The following is a 15753-nucleotide window of genomic DNA, read 5'->3' as shown; positions in this document are numbered from 1 at the left end:
ACACACATTTCTGGTCACCTCACACACACAGACACACTAAACACACACACAAAATAACTACACACTGTACACAATACTGTAACATACACACACACAAACATTCATTCACACAGGTTAGCAAACCTTGCTATCACACACACACACACACACACACACACACTTCTGCTCACATCACACACACACACACACACACACTTCCGCTCACACAGAAACACACACATACTTCTGCTCACATCACACACACACACACACACACTTTCAAGCACACCATACTATAACACCCACACAGAATATTTTGTGGCATGTCATGTTTTACCAAATACACACACACAGCTACAAGACTCCCATACACACATTCAAGCTAAAACATGTGAATGATCACAAATACTAAATAAACAATTAACTTACATTTCAGCAAACGTGGTCGTGCTCTGTCTAAAGAAGTGTGGTCAGTTCTGTAAGAAAAACGAAATGTCACACACGGTCAGTTCTGAAAAACAAAATGTCACACACACGTACCATTTGACAGATCTCAACGCTGCTCTTTTTCTGTTTGTGCCACCTGTGAAATGTGATTTATTATCCCACAGAAAATAGCCTGCTGCCGTACATGTTTTTCCTGATATAAAGTAATGAAGTAAATCTCTTTCCAGCTGTCTTTATCGCATACAAAGGCATCCAAGGTGACGCCTCAAGACCCCTCTAGTTCTCAGGAGACAATCATGAAGTAAAATGCCCCGACACTGTCTGTCCTGTACTTAGATTAGAGTTAGTGAGCAACCTGAGGACTCCCTTTGAATAACAAATGCACATTCCAGCAGTGAAACTCCATTATTTAATGCATGATCAGGGACCACCAGCAACACCTTCACAGTCCAACCCTGAATTAATGATCGTTTGTTGTACCACTTTCTTTGGTTACTGACATATTGTCACATACAGCAAACATCACCTCACCATCTGCTAGCTGCCTGAATACACTTTAAAAAAAAACACGGTCTCTTAGGACAGCCACAAAAACGGCAACTAAAACAGACTAGTCCAACCTGGACCATGAAACATAAGCTGTTCCAGCCAATCACCGACAACACCTTCAGGAGGTGTTTCACAGGAGGGAGAGGCGAGGTAGCTCTCTGTTTTGTTTGAACTTCAACAGAAGTGACATTACCCAACATTGCTTAGAGTACCTTTAACTTGGTTAAATTTGAGCTACTTCATAGGTGTCCTGATATACAGAATTAATAGCCTCTCTGTCAGACAATCAGAAAATAGCATTTCTTGTCTGCCGGGGATAAACTGTTCCCTGTCTGTCTGCTCATCTCCTTGTCTTTCTGTTAATCTCACAGCCTGGAATCTGAGAGGCATTCAAATTGGTAAATGTTTGTGGCAAATATGCTTTCTCTGAATAGTAAGATTTAATACAATTTGGTGCAAAGAGTCCATTTTAACAGTAACTCTGTCCAGCTCCACTGAGTGTTCAGAAATGTTCGCACAGAACTCAAGACAAACAGAAAGCAGAGGTTCCTAAACTTTCAGCTATGTTTGCAACACACCTCTAAACTATCTTTGAACGCATCTCTAAATATTTGCATTGGATTGTGGATGCAGCTATTATAATACACATTTGAAAATAGGCCAATACACTCGGTATTAAGAAATAACTATGGTCTCCACAATGGAGACAATGTTTAAATACACTAGGGTTTCTTTCTGAACATACCTCAGTATCTCCAGTTTACAGACAGGATCCTCCAGTCTAGCAGATAACAGCTTCATTCCTGATTCTCCAGGATAATTGTAGTTGAGATCCAGTTCTTTTAGATGAGAGGGAAAGGGGGTTGAAACCAGAAAACCACAGCCCTTCTCTGAGATGAGACAATCAGAGAGCCTGAGAGACAGACAGAGAGAGAGAGAGAGAGAGAGAGAGAGAGAGAGAGAGAGAGAGAGAATGTCCTTTTCATTGTTTTTACATGCATCAACTGGTGACATTGTGTTAATCTGAAGTTATTTGTTTTGTTTTACAACAGATAGGTCTGGCTAAACTATTTCTTAATTTCTGACTGGACAAGAGACATTCCCTGACTGGCGATATCTAAGGACATCCGCACTTGGACAGTCCGCTTTTTGCTCTGAATTGTCCAGTGTGAGCATCACATTTGACAGCTATTGAGTGAGAAAATGGAGTAAGTAGAATAGGGTGAATGTTCAATTCAGCATATGACATAATATGAACGAGTGGGCTCTGCAAAATCACTGTGTGCACAAGCACATATAGCCTCTCTCAACCTGAACTTGGCTCTCCGGTGTCGCGTTTGGCTCCCCGTGGAGATTGGAACTACTGGAACTATTTTCCGGGCGGAGGTTGAATGAAAAAAAATAAATAAATTAGTTAGAAACCGTTAGAAAACACAATTTGATGTCTTTTAGCTCAACTAGTTAGAACTGTTGTATGAAAGCAATATGGCAGAGTGGCGTTGGTAGCAGATATAGCCATGGCTGTGATTACCTGCAGCACAAGGCCGAATAAAAGCCATGGCATTATGTGCTACCAACGCCCCTCTCACTTGTGCCATATTGCTTCATCATAAACTAATATGACAGAGATTTGATCAGTTCACACATTTTAAGACTCACAAATAAGCTCAAAAGTAGAATGATATCAGGGTAGGATGTCAATTGCTACTTTTTCCATTTTGCTGACCAGTTGATGTTCTATTGTTATGTTGTCATGGTTCTTCTAACTAATGAGGACATTTCAGACAAAGATACAAAGAAACTTCTGCACCCACCTTAATGTTTGTACTGTGCAGTTGGAACTGGACAGTCCCTTAGAGAGAAGCTGAACTCCAAAATCCCCAAGGTCATTGTCACTCAAGTCCAGCTGTTGCAGGGAGTTTGGTGACCGTAGGACTGAAGCCACAATCTCACAAGACGTATCTGCGAGTTTACAATCAGCAAGCCTGCATAAGAACACAACAAAAGATAACATGAATAAATGGAAGATATACTGTTTACACAATGCCCTGATCAATAAAAATCAAGAACAGAACATCAGATCAGATCACTACTGTCCACCACTGTCATATCACTACTCTGGTCAGCAGCTAGTCAAAGAATTCACTTGCACTGATTTAATATAGATTGTCCCCATGTAACCTGCGTTGTGTTGAACCTGCGCATTTCAGCCCTGCACACGCCCGGACTCAAACCCGCAAACAGCAGCACCTCGGATCGGGAGGCGAGCGCGCTAACAATTGAGCCAATAGCCCAGGCTACTGGCTGCATTCCAGCAGCACTCTTGAGACGTCGGGGAGTGAGGTTTACCAACGTTCCACAAGCACAGCTAAGCTAGCTGACATCCGTTACATTCACATGTTGTCTCTAACCCTCAAAGAGGTTAGATGCTTAGGTGCTATTCAGGATATGAGCTCATGAATAAGCCTACACATTGATACATTTTAGAATTTAGGGAAGGCTTGTTAAAAAATGGTATTTTAATATTATAGCCCAGTGTTTCCTCTATGTTTATTTCAGCATGGCGGCCCCCCACGGTTTAATTAATACCGCCATGGTATCAGAATCAGGGCAGACGCACATTTGCTTTTTAAATAATCTTGTGACGTATCCTCCCCTGCTGGCTGCCGCTCACATTGCAATTTAACAATAAGTAGCCTAAACTAGTCAGAGGTTATTATGGCCTGTCCAGTTTCAGTTCACATATTCTAAATTATATATATATCGTCCTTTTTAATTGGTTATGACATATTGTTGCAAGACCTGTAACCCTTCCCTCTCTGTTCTAGTTATCCTGTATCTCGTAGCCTTCCTGTCTTGAGAATCAGAGGTGTTTCAAATTCAGATAGCCTACTCTGTCCGTTATCCTGTGTCTCTGTGCAGTTCAGTTAGAATTCACCCTTCGCTAAGTCCCGCCCTCCTTAGTTACAGTTGCTATGCCTGACAAGCTTTATTACATAGGGGGAGAACCGGGACTTTTCAATGAAATGTCATTTACAAAGACATCGTACCACACTGAAAGTTAATATTTTGTCACTAGCAACCTACATCTGCCCTCTGTCAAATACAGTTGGAATTTCAGCTCTGAACAAAACCGTTCATGAGTTATTTAACATATGGAGACTGAAGGCCTTTGGGTCATAAAGGGCACTTATTTGGATGTGTGGTGCCCTAACCCACGTAAAGACACAGTGAAATAACATGTTACACTATAGAAACATGATATAATTGAGAACACATATTGTTTTTAACTATAAAAAATGGCATATTGCATGATATTTCCGTAACCGCGAGATACACGCTTCACGATGACGGACAGACGAACAGACGTTCACCAACATGTATAACCCATCAGCAATCTATTTAAAATAACACCTATTTGAAGTACCATTCATGATATGTTGTCAAATATTTAAGTTGTGGGAAGTACATAGCTTAAATGGTATGTCTCTTTCGTCCCCCATGCCTGTTACATTCATTCAGGAGAGTCGAATGAAACAAAACGCAAATTCGACTTCTGTTTAACATAGCAAAACTCGAAAGCTTGTCAGACCTCCCGTGCCTAGTGACGGGTTGCTAAGCCACGATTGGCCTGTGGCGGTTTTCGGGTGTGGCTTAGCGAAGGGTGAATTCTGGAGCGAGGACAACCAGGAGTTCCGATTGAGAGGTTGGGGCTCGAGCCGCAGCCGTTGGATCCCCACAGACTCAAACAACAAAGCGGGACGTTGGTCGTTGGGCACCAGACTTAAAAACAGCAGATCTAACGTTAACGTTAGCTACCCTCTGATACAATTCCTCAAAGCCTGGCAAGAAGATTAAATAATATTCTTAGACTAAAGTCTTAACAGCAAAGCGAGGCACAGCAGAATTATTGACGACGTGCTGTGGTTTACTCTTGTTGAACTAACGTTAAGTTAAGGCTAACGTTAACATTAACCTTGCTTTTTTTATGTGAAACACTAACATTGGACAACATTCACAGAGGCGAACCGTATACACTGCCATTAAAAACAAAACACTTCAAAAAATTGATAAAACATAGAAGTATTTACAAGTTGCATCTATTACAAAGGTAACTTTTCTTATCAGTCTAAAATTAACACCAGATGGTCGACTACTAGCACGTTAACGATATCTGTTAATTAGCTCCAACATCCTTTCCCCAGTTTTCCAGAATAACTCTGTACTGATTAGCCCAAGAACTTAAAAAGTACTGAAAGTAAAGGAAAACGAGTTCAGGTGCCTAGAAGCTACCTGGCGAGAAGGTTCACGAATTTTCTTGAAGTCTTAACGTTAACAGCAAAATGAGGCACAGCAGAACTGTTGACTAGAAGCTACTCGTTGACTCCTGTTGAACTGACTTTAACGGCTGCGGCTACACTGCAGTATATATTCCAAGAGTGACGTGATAGTAACGAACTGACTGTATCTCTCGCGCCAGATTACATTACATTTAGATAAAAAAGAGAGGAAAGGATTAATAGGAGAAAACAAATATATATTTGAGCGAACGTGAACTGTGCGTAGGCTTACTGTATTACTGCCTGATGAACGTTACTATGAACTCGTTCATTCTGGTGTCTGTGAACGGCACGCTCTTTCAGTTGTGCCAGATTTCTACAGAGCCTTCCACGCGAAAACCCGGCTAAAACACACCGTTAAAAGGCCTTAATATGGCAGCATGCAGGTCACCATTACTCAAACTATGGGCCGCAGTCTATGGCCGCAGTCCGCAACGTGGACAATACTGGTCTGCAGAGTGAATTCCGGGGCATCGTCTGATAATTTGCTGCGCAATTGATAGATAGATAGATAGATAGATAGATACTTTATTGATCCCCAGGGGAAATTCAAGGTCTCAGCAGCATACATACAAGACAAACACATTCTTTAACAGCAGAAGAGTAATTAAAGTATATAATATAAAAACACAACTAAGCAGTAAGGACAGTAGAAGATAAAGAATATGCTAAATATACTAAAATACAAATTATACTAACACTTAATACAATATATAAAAATATACTAAAATACAAATAACAAAATTACAAATTATACTAACACTTAATCTAAATCTATTCTAAAAACAGTATCCACATAGTGGTGATTAATAAATCAGAGGCGCTTGCAATGACTGAGGCAGGGACTGAGCCTGTGATTCTCTGTGCATAGTAAGGTATGGTAAGGTGCTCTAAGGTGCTCTGTGTGAATGAGTGTAATGGTGGTAGTGCAATGGTGATAGTGGTCATGGTGATAGTGCAAATGAGTAAGTCAACAGTGCAACAATGCAGAAATAAAGTAAAGGAAAGTCTATATATCTATATATTTAACTATTTAAGAAAATGTATAAGTGTGGCCACAGTTCGGCTGTGGCATGGAAGGGGGGGGGGGTTATGCATATGTGCTAATGTGCTAATATAGCACGCAAACAGTGAGGCATAAAGACAGTGGTACAAGTGGCTAGTGGACAGACAGTACCAAACATGGAGGGGATGAAGAGGCAGACAGACTATGCAGAGAAGTCTATCTCTCCTCTTCCATTAAGTGAGGCATTGAACAGTTCAATGGCCCTGGGGACAAATGACTTTCTCAGTCTGTCAGTTGTGCAAGGCAGTGAGCGAAGTCTCCAGCTGATCAGGCTCTTCTGTTTAACAATAGTGCTGTGGAGTGGGTAACACTCATTGTCCAAGATGTTGATCAGTTTGTTCAGGGTCCTTTTGTCAGATAGTGAAGTGATACACTCCAGTTCAGCTCCCACTACAGAGCCAGCTTTCCTTACCAGCCTGTCAATTCGCCCCACATCCTTCTTCCTTGTGCTTCCACCCCAGCATACTACTGCATAGAAGAGGACGCTGGCAACAACAGACTGGTAGAACATCCTGAGGAGCTTACTGCACACATTGAAGGACCGCAGCCTCCTCAGGAAGTACAGCCTGCTCTGCCCTTTCTTGTTTAGTGCATCAGTGTTGGCTGACCAGTCCAGTTTATTGTCCAGGTGGAGACCCAGATACTTGTAGGTGCTAACCACCTCCACATTGACCCCATCAATGTGAACTGGTAGCAGAGTGGGCTTAGACCTGCGGAAATCCACCACCATCTCCTTGGTCTTTGAAGTGTTAAGTTGAAGATGATTGAGTTTGCACCATTGCACAAAGTCCTCCACCAGGCTCCTGTACTCCTCCTCCTGCCCGTTCCTGATACACCCCACAATTGCAGTATCATCAGAAAACTTCTGCATGTGGCATGACTCGGTGTTGTAGCAGAAGTCAGATGTGTACAGGGTGAACAGGACTGGAGAGAGCACAGTTCCCTGTGGCTCTCCAGTGCTGCAGATCACAGTGTCAGAGAGACAGTTCTTCAGTCTGACGAACTGTGGTCGCTCGGTCAGGTAATCTGTAATCCAGGTTACCAGGTGAGCGTCCACACCCATCTGCAAAAGCTTGTCTCCCAATCTGAGGGGCTGGATGGTGTTAAAAGCACTTGAGAAATCAAAGAACATGATTCTCGCAGCACTTTTCCCCTTGTCCAGGTGGGAATGTGTCCTGTGTAGAAGATAAGTGATGGCATCGTCCACGCCCACTTTCTCCTGGTAAGCAAACTGTAACGGGTCTAGTGCATGGCGTACCTGGGGTCTGAGCATGCCTAAGACCAATCGCTCCATTGTCTTCATCACATGTGATGTAAGAGCGACAGGTCTGTAGTCATTAAGCTCACTAGGGTGTGGCTTCATAGGGACAGGGGTGAGACATGATGTCTTCCACAGTGTTGGAACTTGTCCAAGGCGTAGGCTCAAATTGAAGATGTGCTTCAGTGGTTCCCCCAGTTCAGCAGCACAGGCCTTGAGTAGCCTTGGGCACAGTCTGTCAGGCCCAGCTGCTTTATTGCTGCGCAATTTCTTAAGTTGGACTGTCACTTGATCCTTTGTAATGGTGAGGGGTGTAAGGGGAGGGGAGGGGGAGGGGTGCATCTGGGATCTGTGTGTCTGATGGCTGTTGACTGAGGTCATTGTCACCTCATTGTTCGTGATCACCATGTGGGGGAGGGGGGCAAAATCCAGTGATGGTGGGGGTACGATAGCCTGTGATGATGGAGGTGAGTGTTGTGCTGGTATTGAGGGGGTGTGAGGGTGGGGGCTGGTGGACAGACCACCGCCATTGGAGCTGGAGCAGGGGAGTCAAACCTGTTGTAGAAGTGGTTCAACTGGTTCGCCCTGTGCAGGTCCCCCTCCACAGAGCTGCTGTTCTTCTTCAGGCCAGTGATAACCTTCATGCAGTCCCATGTCTCCTTCAAGTTGTTTTCCTGCAGCTTAGGAACCGCGGACAGAAAAAGAAAACAAACGTTTCTGCAATTTGTAGGAAATACTTGTTGATTTGGTGTCATCAAACATAGAGGCATAGAATTAAGTCGTAGTATGATTCAATGCATGCGTGTGCACGTTGGTAGCAAAGCTAAGCTTCAATCATTATGAAACGACATTTAATAGAACGACGTGGATTTATGCAACTTCCATAAAAAAATCAGAGCACAGACTATAACTATTCTATCAGTGTATGATGCTTGCATGAGGGAAACATCCCAAAACAATGGCACCCATATAATTGCTGTTGTTTTGAGAAGTATTTCTAATGCAAACATCATGCAACAATGCAAAAACAATGAAACTACTGTAGGCCATATTATATTTTACATTAGTAAAGCAGTACTCTGATGTGCATGTTTTCACAAACTTTTGTGAACAATCTTAGCACTTTAAACATTGACTGAAGTGCATGTATAGCAATATAGTATAAAAATAATAATAATTGTGATATTGTTATAATAATTTGATGGGGGCTGGGTTCATGTAGGTGGGCCCTATGACCCCAAAGTATGCCTTGACTGGGCCTCAGGTCAAAGAAGTTTGAGAAAGGCTGATGTAGACGACAAAGCAGCAAAGGGGCCTCATATGATCATTTAAAACAAGTTTTATGACAAGGTCAGTGAGGATGGGAAAAATCGTACATTTCTGTACAAACTTTGCCTGCACATCAGTCACATCCACAGCAAACCTGAAACGGCACATTGAACTGAAGCACCTGGCTAGCCTTTCAAGGTATGTGCAAGCCAATAACAAATCAAAAGACTGTCGAGACAGATCCTCAACCCAAATTAACTGCATTCTATATGGGATATGGCAATAATTTTGAAAAATAATAGCTCGCAGCAACATATGAAAAAAAAGAACTACTAGTTCATCACTAGTTTGGAAATTGTGAACTTAGTTCAAAATGTTGAATTATGAACTGTGAACTGAACTAGTTCATTTTTAAATTTGTGAACTGAACTTTGAACTAGTTCACGTAGAAAGTGAACTTTCCCAACACTGGGAACAGTGTGATCTGGGTTGCATTTACACACCTAATGTATGGAAGCATATATGTTGCATAATTCAAATGAGATTGAGAATGCAATCTGCAATTCTAAAATACATTACATTATGCAATTTAATATTGCAATTTGCAATAATTTCCATCAAATTGTATTTTAATCTGCAAAGTGACAATGCAATCCTAAAATCATTTTGAATAATTTTGGTTAAAAAATAGAATAAACATGGATTGATTTGCATTCCATTTTGCCATGGTACTTCAGTCTCAAAATTCAAATGTAAATTCATTTTGCATTTCAATTCTCAATATTCAGTTTCATCATTTAACTGTTTTTATCGTCATGTTGTTCTCTATCCGCAAGCTGCCATATTATTTCAGATAAACAGTTTCTGCATTTGCAACACTCCGCTGAGTTTGTAGTGATAAACGTATCCTTATTCTGTTATTTCAATATAACTAGTGCAGTGCCCGTTCAAACATGCCATTTCTGTAGAAAACCTGTAGCACTTACATGTCCGCAGGTAGGCTACACCTGCTTACAAATAGTACGGTAGGGGAAAACATCATTCCTAAGCATTCAATACTGAATATTATATTATAATATATTAGCCTATGATTAATGTGCAGTAAGCAGAATTTAGGCATGGCTGCATGTGACATTTTTACAGATCAAAATGACATAAGCCTATAACAGCTGTTTTGAGTTAAGGCTATATGTTTATTGTTAAGCTTACTGACTAACTTCCTGATAGAGAAGACAAACCATTTTGTGGAATGATGCATCATCCTATGAAATTTGCAACAATGTGACTCAACAATCTCTAGCCCATTGTTTCCCAACTTTGGTAAAACTGACCAGTACATTACAGTAAAATATACATACTGTCAGACACCAAACAGGACGAGGACCACAAAAGCGTCACGTTCAAAAGTTTATTTAAGGGTTGGGGGTTAAGGGGGTTTCAGGGGTTCCGGGGGGGGTACAGGAGTTCCAAGAGTCTGCGTGTGTGTGTTCCCCCAGTAGCCGAACAGCGATGGCAGGAGCTGGATGATCCGGGAAGTCCTGGGGGAAACACCCACACAACAGTAATTGAAACGAAGCGGCAGTACAGTCAAGGACTAGGCGGTATTCGTAGAAGAGGGACGGAAGGCAGGTCAAGGTTACCGGGGCTGGAGAACACAGAAGTAGTCGAGCGGGTCCGGGATCACAGGCAAAGAGTCAGAGGCGTTTTCCAAAACAGGCAGGTAACTGGTGCTGGTTGCAGACGATCTGACAAGTGTGGACTGAAAAGCAAGGCTTTATATACAGGGCATGATGAGTGGTGAATGCAGTGCAGCTGGTAGGTAACGAGGGTGAGGCAGAGCAGAGCAGGAACAGGTGGAGGTCATCAGACTTCAATCAGCGTGTGTTACCAGGCAGAGAGAGAGCTCATGACAGAACCCCCCCCCTAAGGGACGGCCCCAGAAGTCCCCAAGAGTGACACCACGTCGGGAGGGCGGAGGGGAGCCGGTGGAGGGCTAGAATTCCTCCGAGTGGTCCGAGCGAACATCCTCATCCTCGGAGGGAGCTGGAGGGTCGTGGACAGAAGACGGGACAGGTACCGAGACAGGGTCAGGCACAGGACAGGAAGCCGGGCGGGCAGGACGGTTAGGGACCCCTCTGGGGCGGCCCCTACGGATTGCAGGTTGATCAGGATGCAGACGGTGGAAGTCGGCGATGAGTGTCCGGTCCACAATCCGACTGGCTGGCACCCAGGTTCTCTCCTCAGGTCCATAGCCCTCCCAGTCGACGAGATACTGGAGGCCCCTACCTCGCCGTCTGGACCGAAGCAGGCGTCGAACGGTGTACACCAGCCCACCGTCAACGAGGCGAGGAGGAGGAGGAGGAAGCGGCACGGGGACCAGCGGGCTTTCATGCGTCGGCTTGACTTTCGAAACATGGAAAGTAGGGTGCACCCTCATGGAGGTTGGCAACTGGAGCCGGACTGCGGTTGGGCTGATGACCCTCTGGATAGGGAACGGGCCGAGGAATCGAGGTGCCAGTTTACGCGATTCCACCCGCAGTGGGAGATCCTTGGCTGACAGCCACACCTTCTGGCCAACACGGTAGGCGGGTGCCGGCGATCTTCGGCGGTTAGCCCCAGTGGCATAGCTGACAGCTGACTTGAGTAGCGTGGCACGAGCTTGTGACCAGGTACGACGGCAACGGCGGGCATAGGCGAGGGCAGACGGGCAGGACACATCTCCTTCCTGGCTGGGGAACAGGGGGGGCTGGTAGCCATACACACACTGGAAAGGTGACATACCAGTGGCAGAGCAGGTGAGGGAGTTGTGAGCATACTCTATCCACATCAGTTGTTGTGCCCAAGCCTGGGGTTTGCGAGAAACCATGCACCGCAGCGCCTTCTCCAGCTCCTGGTTTGCCCGCTCGGATTGACCATTGGACTGGGGGTGGAACCCAGAGGTGAGACTCACTGTGGCCCCTAGAAGACGGCAGAACTCCTTCCAGAATGTAGAGGTGAATTGCGGGCCTCGGTCAGAGACAACATCCCTGGGCAGCCCGTGTAGACGGAAGACATGATCAAGAACAGCCTGGGCAGTCTCTCTGGCAGATGGCAGTTTAGGGAGGGGAATGAAGTGTGCCATCTTGCTGAACCGGTCAACCACAGTGAGAATGACAGTCATCCCACCTGATGGTGGGAGGCCAGTTACAAAGTCCAAGGAGACGTGGGACCAGGGTCGTGTGGGCACAGGCAAGGGCTGGAGTAAACCAGCGGGGGGCCGAGTGGAGGACTTGTTCTGATTGCAGGTGGGGCAGGCACGGACGAATTCTCGGACATCCCTTCTCAAAGAAGACCACCAGAAGCGCTGGGCAAGGAGATGGCAGGTGCGGGCGGAGCCCGGGTGGCAGGCAAGGCGGGAGTTGTGTCCCCACTGTATGACCCGGGACCTCAAATTCTCTGGGACGAAGAGACGACCGTCTGGGCATGCACTGGGACTGGGATGGTCACGGAGGGCCTCTTGAATTTCCTCCTCGATATCCCAGGTCAGGGCAGCTACGACGCAGGGATCGGGCAGAATTGATGCAGGTTCCTGGGAAGGGGCGTCATCCTTATGAAACTGACGGGAGAGAGCGTCCGGCTTGGTGTTCCGAGAACCTGGGCGGTATGACAGGGTGAAGTTGAATCTGGTGAAAAACAAGGCCCAGCGGGACTGTCTGGGGTTAAGACGTTTGGCATTGCGGATGTATTCGAGGTTTTTGTGATCGGTCCAGACCAGGAACGGAACTGTGGACCCCTCCAGCCAGTGACGCCACTCCTCCAGGGCAAGCTTGACAGCCAACAGCTCACGGTTTCCAACATCATAATTGCGCTCTGCAGGTGAAAGCCGGCGAGAGAAAAATGCACAGGGGTGCAACTTGTTGTCCTCCTCTGCCCGTTGAGAGAGTATGGCCCCGACTCCCACGTCTGAGGCATCCACCTCGACAACGAACTGCCGGTCTGAATCCGGCATCTGGAGGATGGGAGCAGTGGTGAACCGGGCCTTGAGGGTATGAAAGGCTGTGTTGGCCTCTGGGGTCCAGAAAAAGGGGTTTTTGATGCTGGTCAGAGCTGTGAGGGGAGCGGCGACGGAGCTGTAGTTCCGGATGAATTTCCGGTAGAAATTGGCAAAACCGAGGAATTGCTGCAACTTCTTCCTATTCCCCGGAACTGGCCAGGAGGTAACTGCCGAGACCTTTGCGGGGTCCATCTGGATATTGCCTTCAGCGACGATGTATCCCAGGAACGACACAGTCTGAGCATGGAACTCGCATTTCTCCGCTTTGACATAGAGAGAGTTCTCCAGGAGCCGTCGAAGAACCAGCTGGACATGACGGGTGTGTTCGGACAGAGTTCTGGAGAAAATTAAGATGTCGTCCAGGTACACGAAGACGAATTTATTCAGCATGTCCCGCAGCACATCATTCACCAGCGCCTGGAATACCGCTGGGGCGTTGGTGAGGCCAAATGGCATTACCAGGTACTCATAATGGCCGGTGTGGGTGTTGAATGCAGTCTTCCACTCGTCACCCTCCCTTACTCGCACTAGGTGGTAAGCATTTCTAAGGTCCAGTTTGGTGAAAATAGTGGATCCCTGGAGCAACTCAAAAGCAGAGGTGAGTAAAGGCAGAGGGTACCGGTTCTTCACTGTGACATCATTCAGACCTCGATAATCAATGCAGGGGCGAAGAGAACCATCTTTCTTTCCCACAAAGAAGAACCCGGCACCAGCAGGAGAGGAAGACGGGCGGATGAGTCCAGCTGCCAGGGAGTCCCTGATGTAATCCTCCATAGTTTTTCTTTCAGGAGGGGATAGTGAGTAGAGGTGACCTTTGGGTGGAGCAGTCCCAGGGAGGAGATCAATGGCACAGTCGTACGGACGGTGTGGGGGCAGAGATGTGGCTTTGGTCTTGTTGAACACCTCTCGGAGGCCATGGTAACATTCAGGGACATTAGAAATGTCGAGGGCAGTGCTGGGGGGTACTGAGCCGGGGGGCAGCGAGGCAGCACGCAAACAGGTCAGGTGGCAGGCATTTCCCCACTCTTTCACAGTTCCGGAGGCCCAATCGAGGTGAGGATTGTGGAGACGGAGCCAAGGGTAGCCCAGGATTAGGGGTTGGCCTGGAGAGCTGAGCAGGTGGAAGCGGATGGTCTCTCGGTGGTTTCCTGACACCATCATTGAGATGGGGGCTGTGATGCTGGTAACTGTGCCAATTACGTGACCGTCCAGGGCCCGGGCTGGAACAGGAGTGGACAAGCGATGGCTTTCCAAGCCCAGCTGACGAGCAAGTCCTGTGTCAATAATGTTTGCTTCTGCGCCAGAGTCCACCAGGGCTGCCAGGGTGTGGGTGGAATCAGACAGGTGAAGACAGACTTGGATGAGGGGTTTACGGCTGATGGAGGGCTGAATGTTCATTGAGCTCATCCGGATTCCTCCTACATCTGGTGAGCTCCGGCTTTTGCTGGACAGGTGGCGACTCGATGACCATCACCACCACAGTACAGGCACAAGTTGGAGGTGATGCGTCGCTGGCGCTCTGCAGGGGTTAGGGAGGCGCGGCCGATCTCCATCGGTTCAGACTGGTCCGGCTGGCTAGATGGTGTGGCAGGTGCGGACAGAAGGGCAGTTGGGACACTCCGTGTGCTGGTGGATGGACTCTGGCGCCCTCTCTCACGACGGCGGGCCTGGATCCTGCGGTCGATGCGGACAGCCAGAGCAATGGCTTCATCGAGAGTGGGGGGTTGATCATGGGAAACCAGCTCGTCCTTTATGTAGTCCGCCAGGCTGTGGAGGAAGGCATCCACCAATGCTTCCATGTTCCAGGAGCTCCGACTTGCCACAGTTCGAAAGTCAATGGAGTAATCCGCAACAGTCCTTCTGCCTTGGCGAATACTCATCAGGGTCCGAGATGCCTCGGCTGTTGTGGATTCCAAATCGAATACCTTGAGCATCTCCTCTGCGAATAGGTTGAAGGTTGCACATGCTGGGGTCTGGCGCTCGAACTCCGCCGTTCCCCAGAGTCGAGCTCGGCCCGTCAGGTGAGTGATCACGTAACCGACCCTCGCCCCTTCAGTGGCAAAAGTCCTGGGTTGCAGGGTAAACTGGACACGGCAGCTCGTCAGGAACGCCCGTACCTGGGTTGGGTCGCCGCTGAACCGCTCTGGATTGCCGATCCTGGGTTCTGGGGCTCCGGCAGCCACGGCAGCAGTGGACTGGGCAGGAGACTCGGGTGCTGGGCCGGTGAGCAGGCTGGCTGGGGCTGGGCCGGTGGGAGCAGGCAGAGGAGAAAGGTTGGTGAGAAGTTGAATGATCATTGCAAGTTGTTGCTGTTGCTGCTGGAACTGCTGACGCTGTTGGTAGCCGGCTTGAAGTAGGGAGGCAATGTCAGCAGTGTTGCGGTTTACCTCTCTCTCTGTCTCTTCCAGGCGTTGCATGGCGGTGGGTGGTTCTGGTTCGTCGGTTTCCATGCTGGTTCGACCGTGCGCTGGGTCCATGTTTGGTCAGATCGTACTGTCAGACACCAAACAGGACGAGGACCACAAAAGCGTCACGTTCAAAAGTTTATTTAAGGGTTGGGGGTTAAGGGGGTTTCAGGGGTTCCGGGGGGGGTACAGGAGTTCCAAGAGTCTGCGTGTGTGTGTTCCCCCAGTAGCCGAACAGCGATGGCAGGAGCTGGATGATCCGGGAAGTCCTGGGGGAAACACCCACACAACAGTAATTGAAACGAAGCGGCAGTACAGTCAAGGACTAGGCGGTATTCGTAGAAGAGGGACGGAAGGCAGGTCAAGGTTACCGGGGCTGGACAACACAGAAGTAGTCGAGCGGGTCC

The 15753-nt window shown here is 47.1% G+C and overlaps 3 protein-coding genes across 2 annotated transcripts in view; all 3 read right to left on the bottom strand.

Moving 5' to 3' along the window:
- Nucleotides 1–15753, bottom strand: part of LOC121718854 (zinc finger protein 665-like) — a 1212449-nt gene that overhangs the window by 720041 nt on the left and 476655 nt on the right.
- Nucleotides 1–15753, bottom strand: part of LOC121718796 (NACHT, LRR and PYD domains-containing protein 3-like) — an 800724-nt gene that overhangs the window by 360737 nt on the left and 424234 nt on the right. Inside the window, exons 13-15 of the mRNA XM_042103998.1 lie at nt 2790–2960; nt 1721–1888; nt 409–455 (exon numbers count right to left, since the gene is read on the bottom strand). Of these exons, the coding sequence (XP_041959932.1) occupies nt 409–455; nt 1721–1888; nt 2790–2960 (386 nt within the window). The remainder of the gene's footprint in view (nt 1–408; nt 456–1720; nt 1889–2789; nt 2961–15753) is intronic.
- Nucleotides 1–15753, bottom strand: part of LOC121718792 (protein NLRC5-like) — a 787595-nt gene that overhangs the window by 446205 nt on the left and 325637 nt on the right. The gene's annotated exons all lie outside the window — the stretch shown is intronic.

The sequence above is a fragment of the Alosa sapidissima genome, chromosome 9, assembly GCF_018492685.1.
Source record: "Alosa sapidissima isolate fAloSap1 chromosome 9, fAloSap1.pri, whole genome shotgun sequence".
Lineage (NCBI taxonomy): Eukaryota > Metazoa > Chordata > Actinopteri > Clupeiformes > Clupeidae > Alosa > Alosa sapidissima.
The sequence above is the reverse complement of the archived record's forward strand: the minus strand, read 5'-3'. Positions and strand labels throughout refer to the sequence as shown.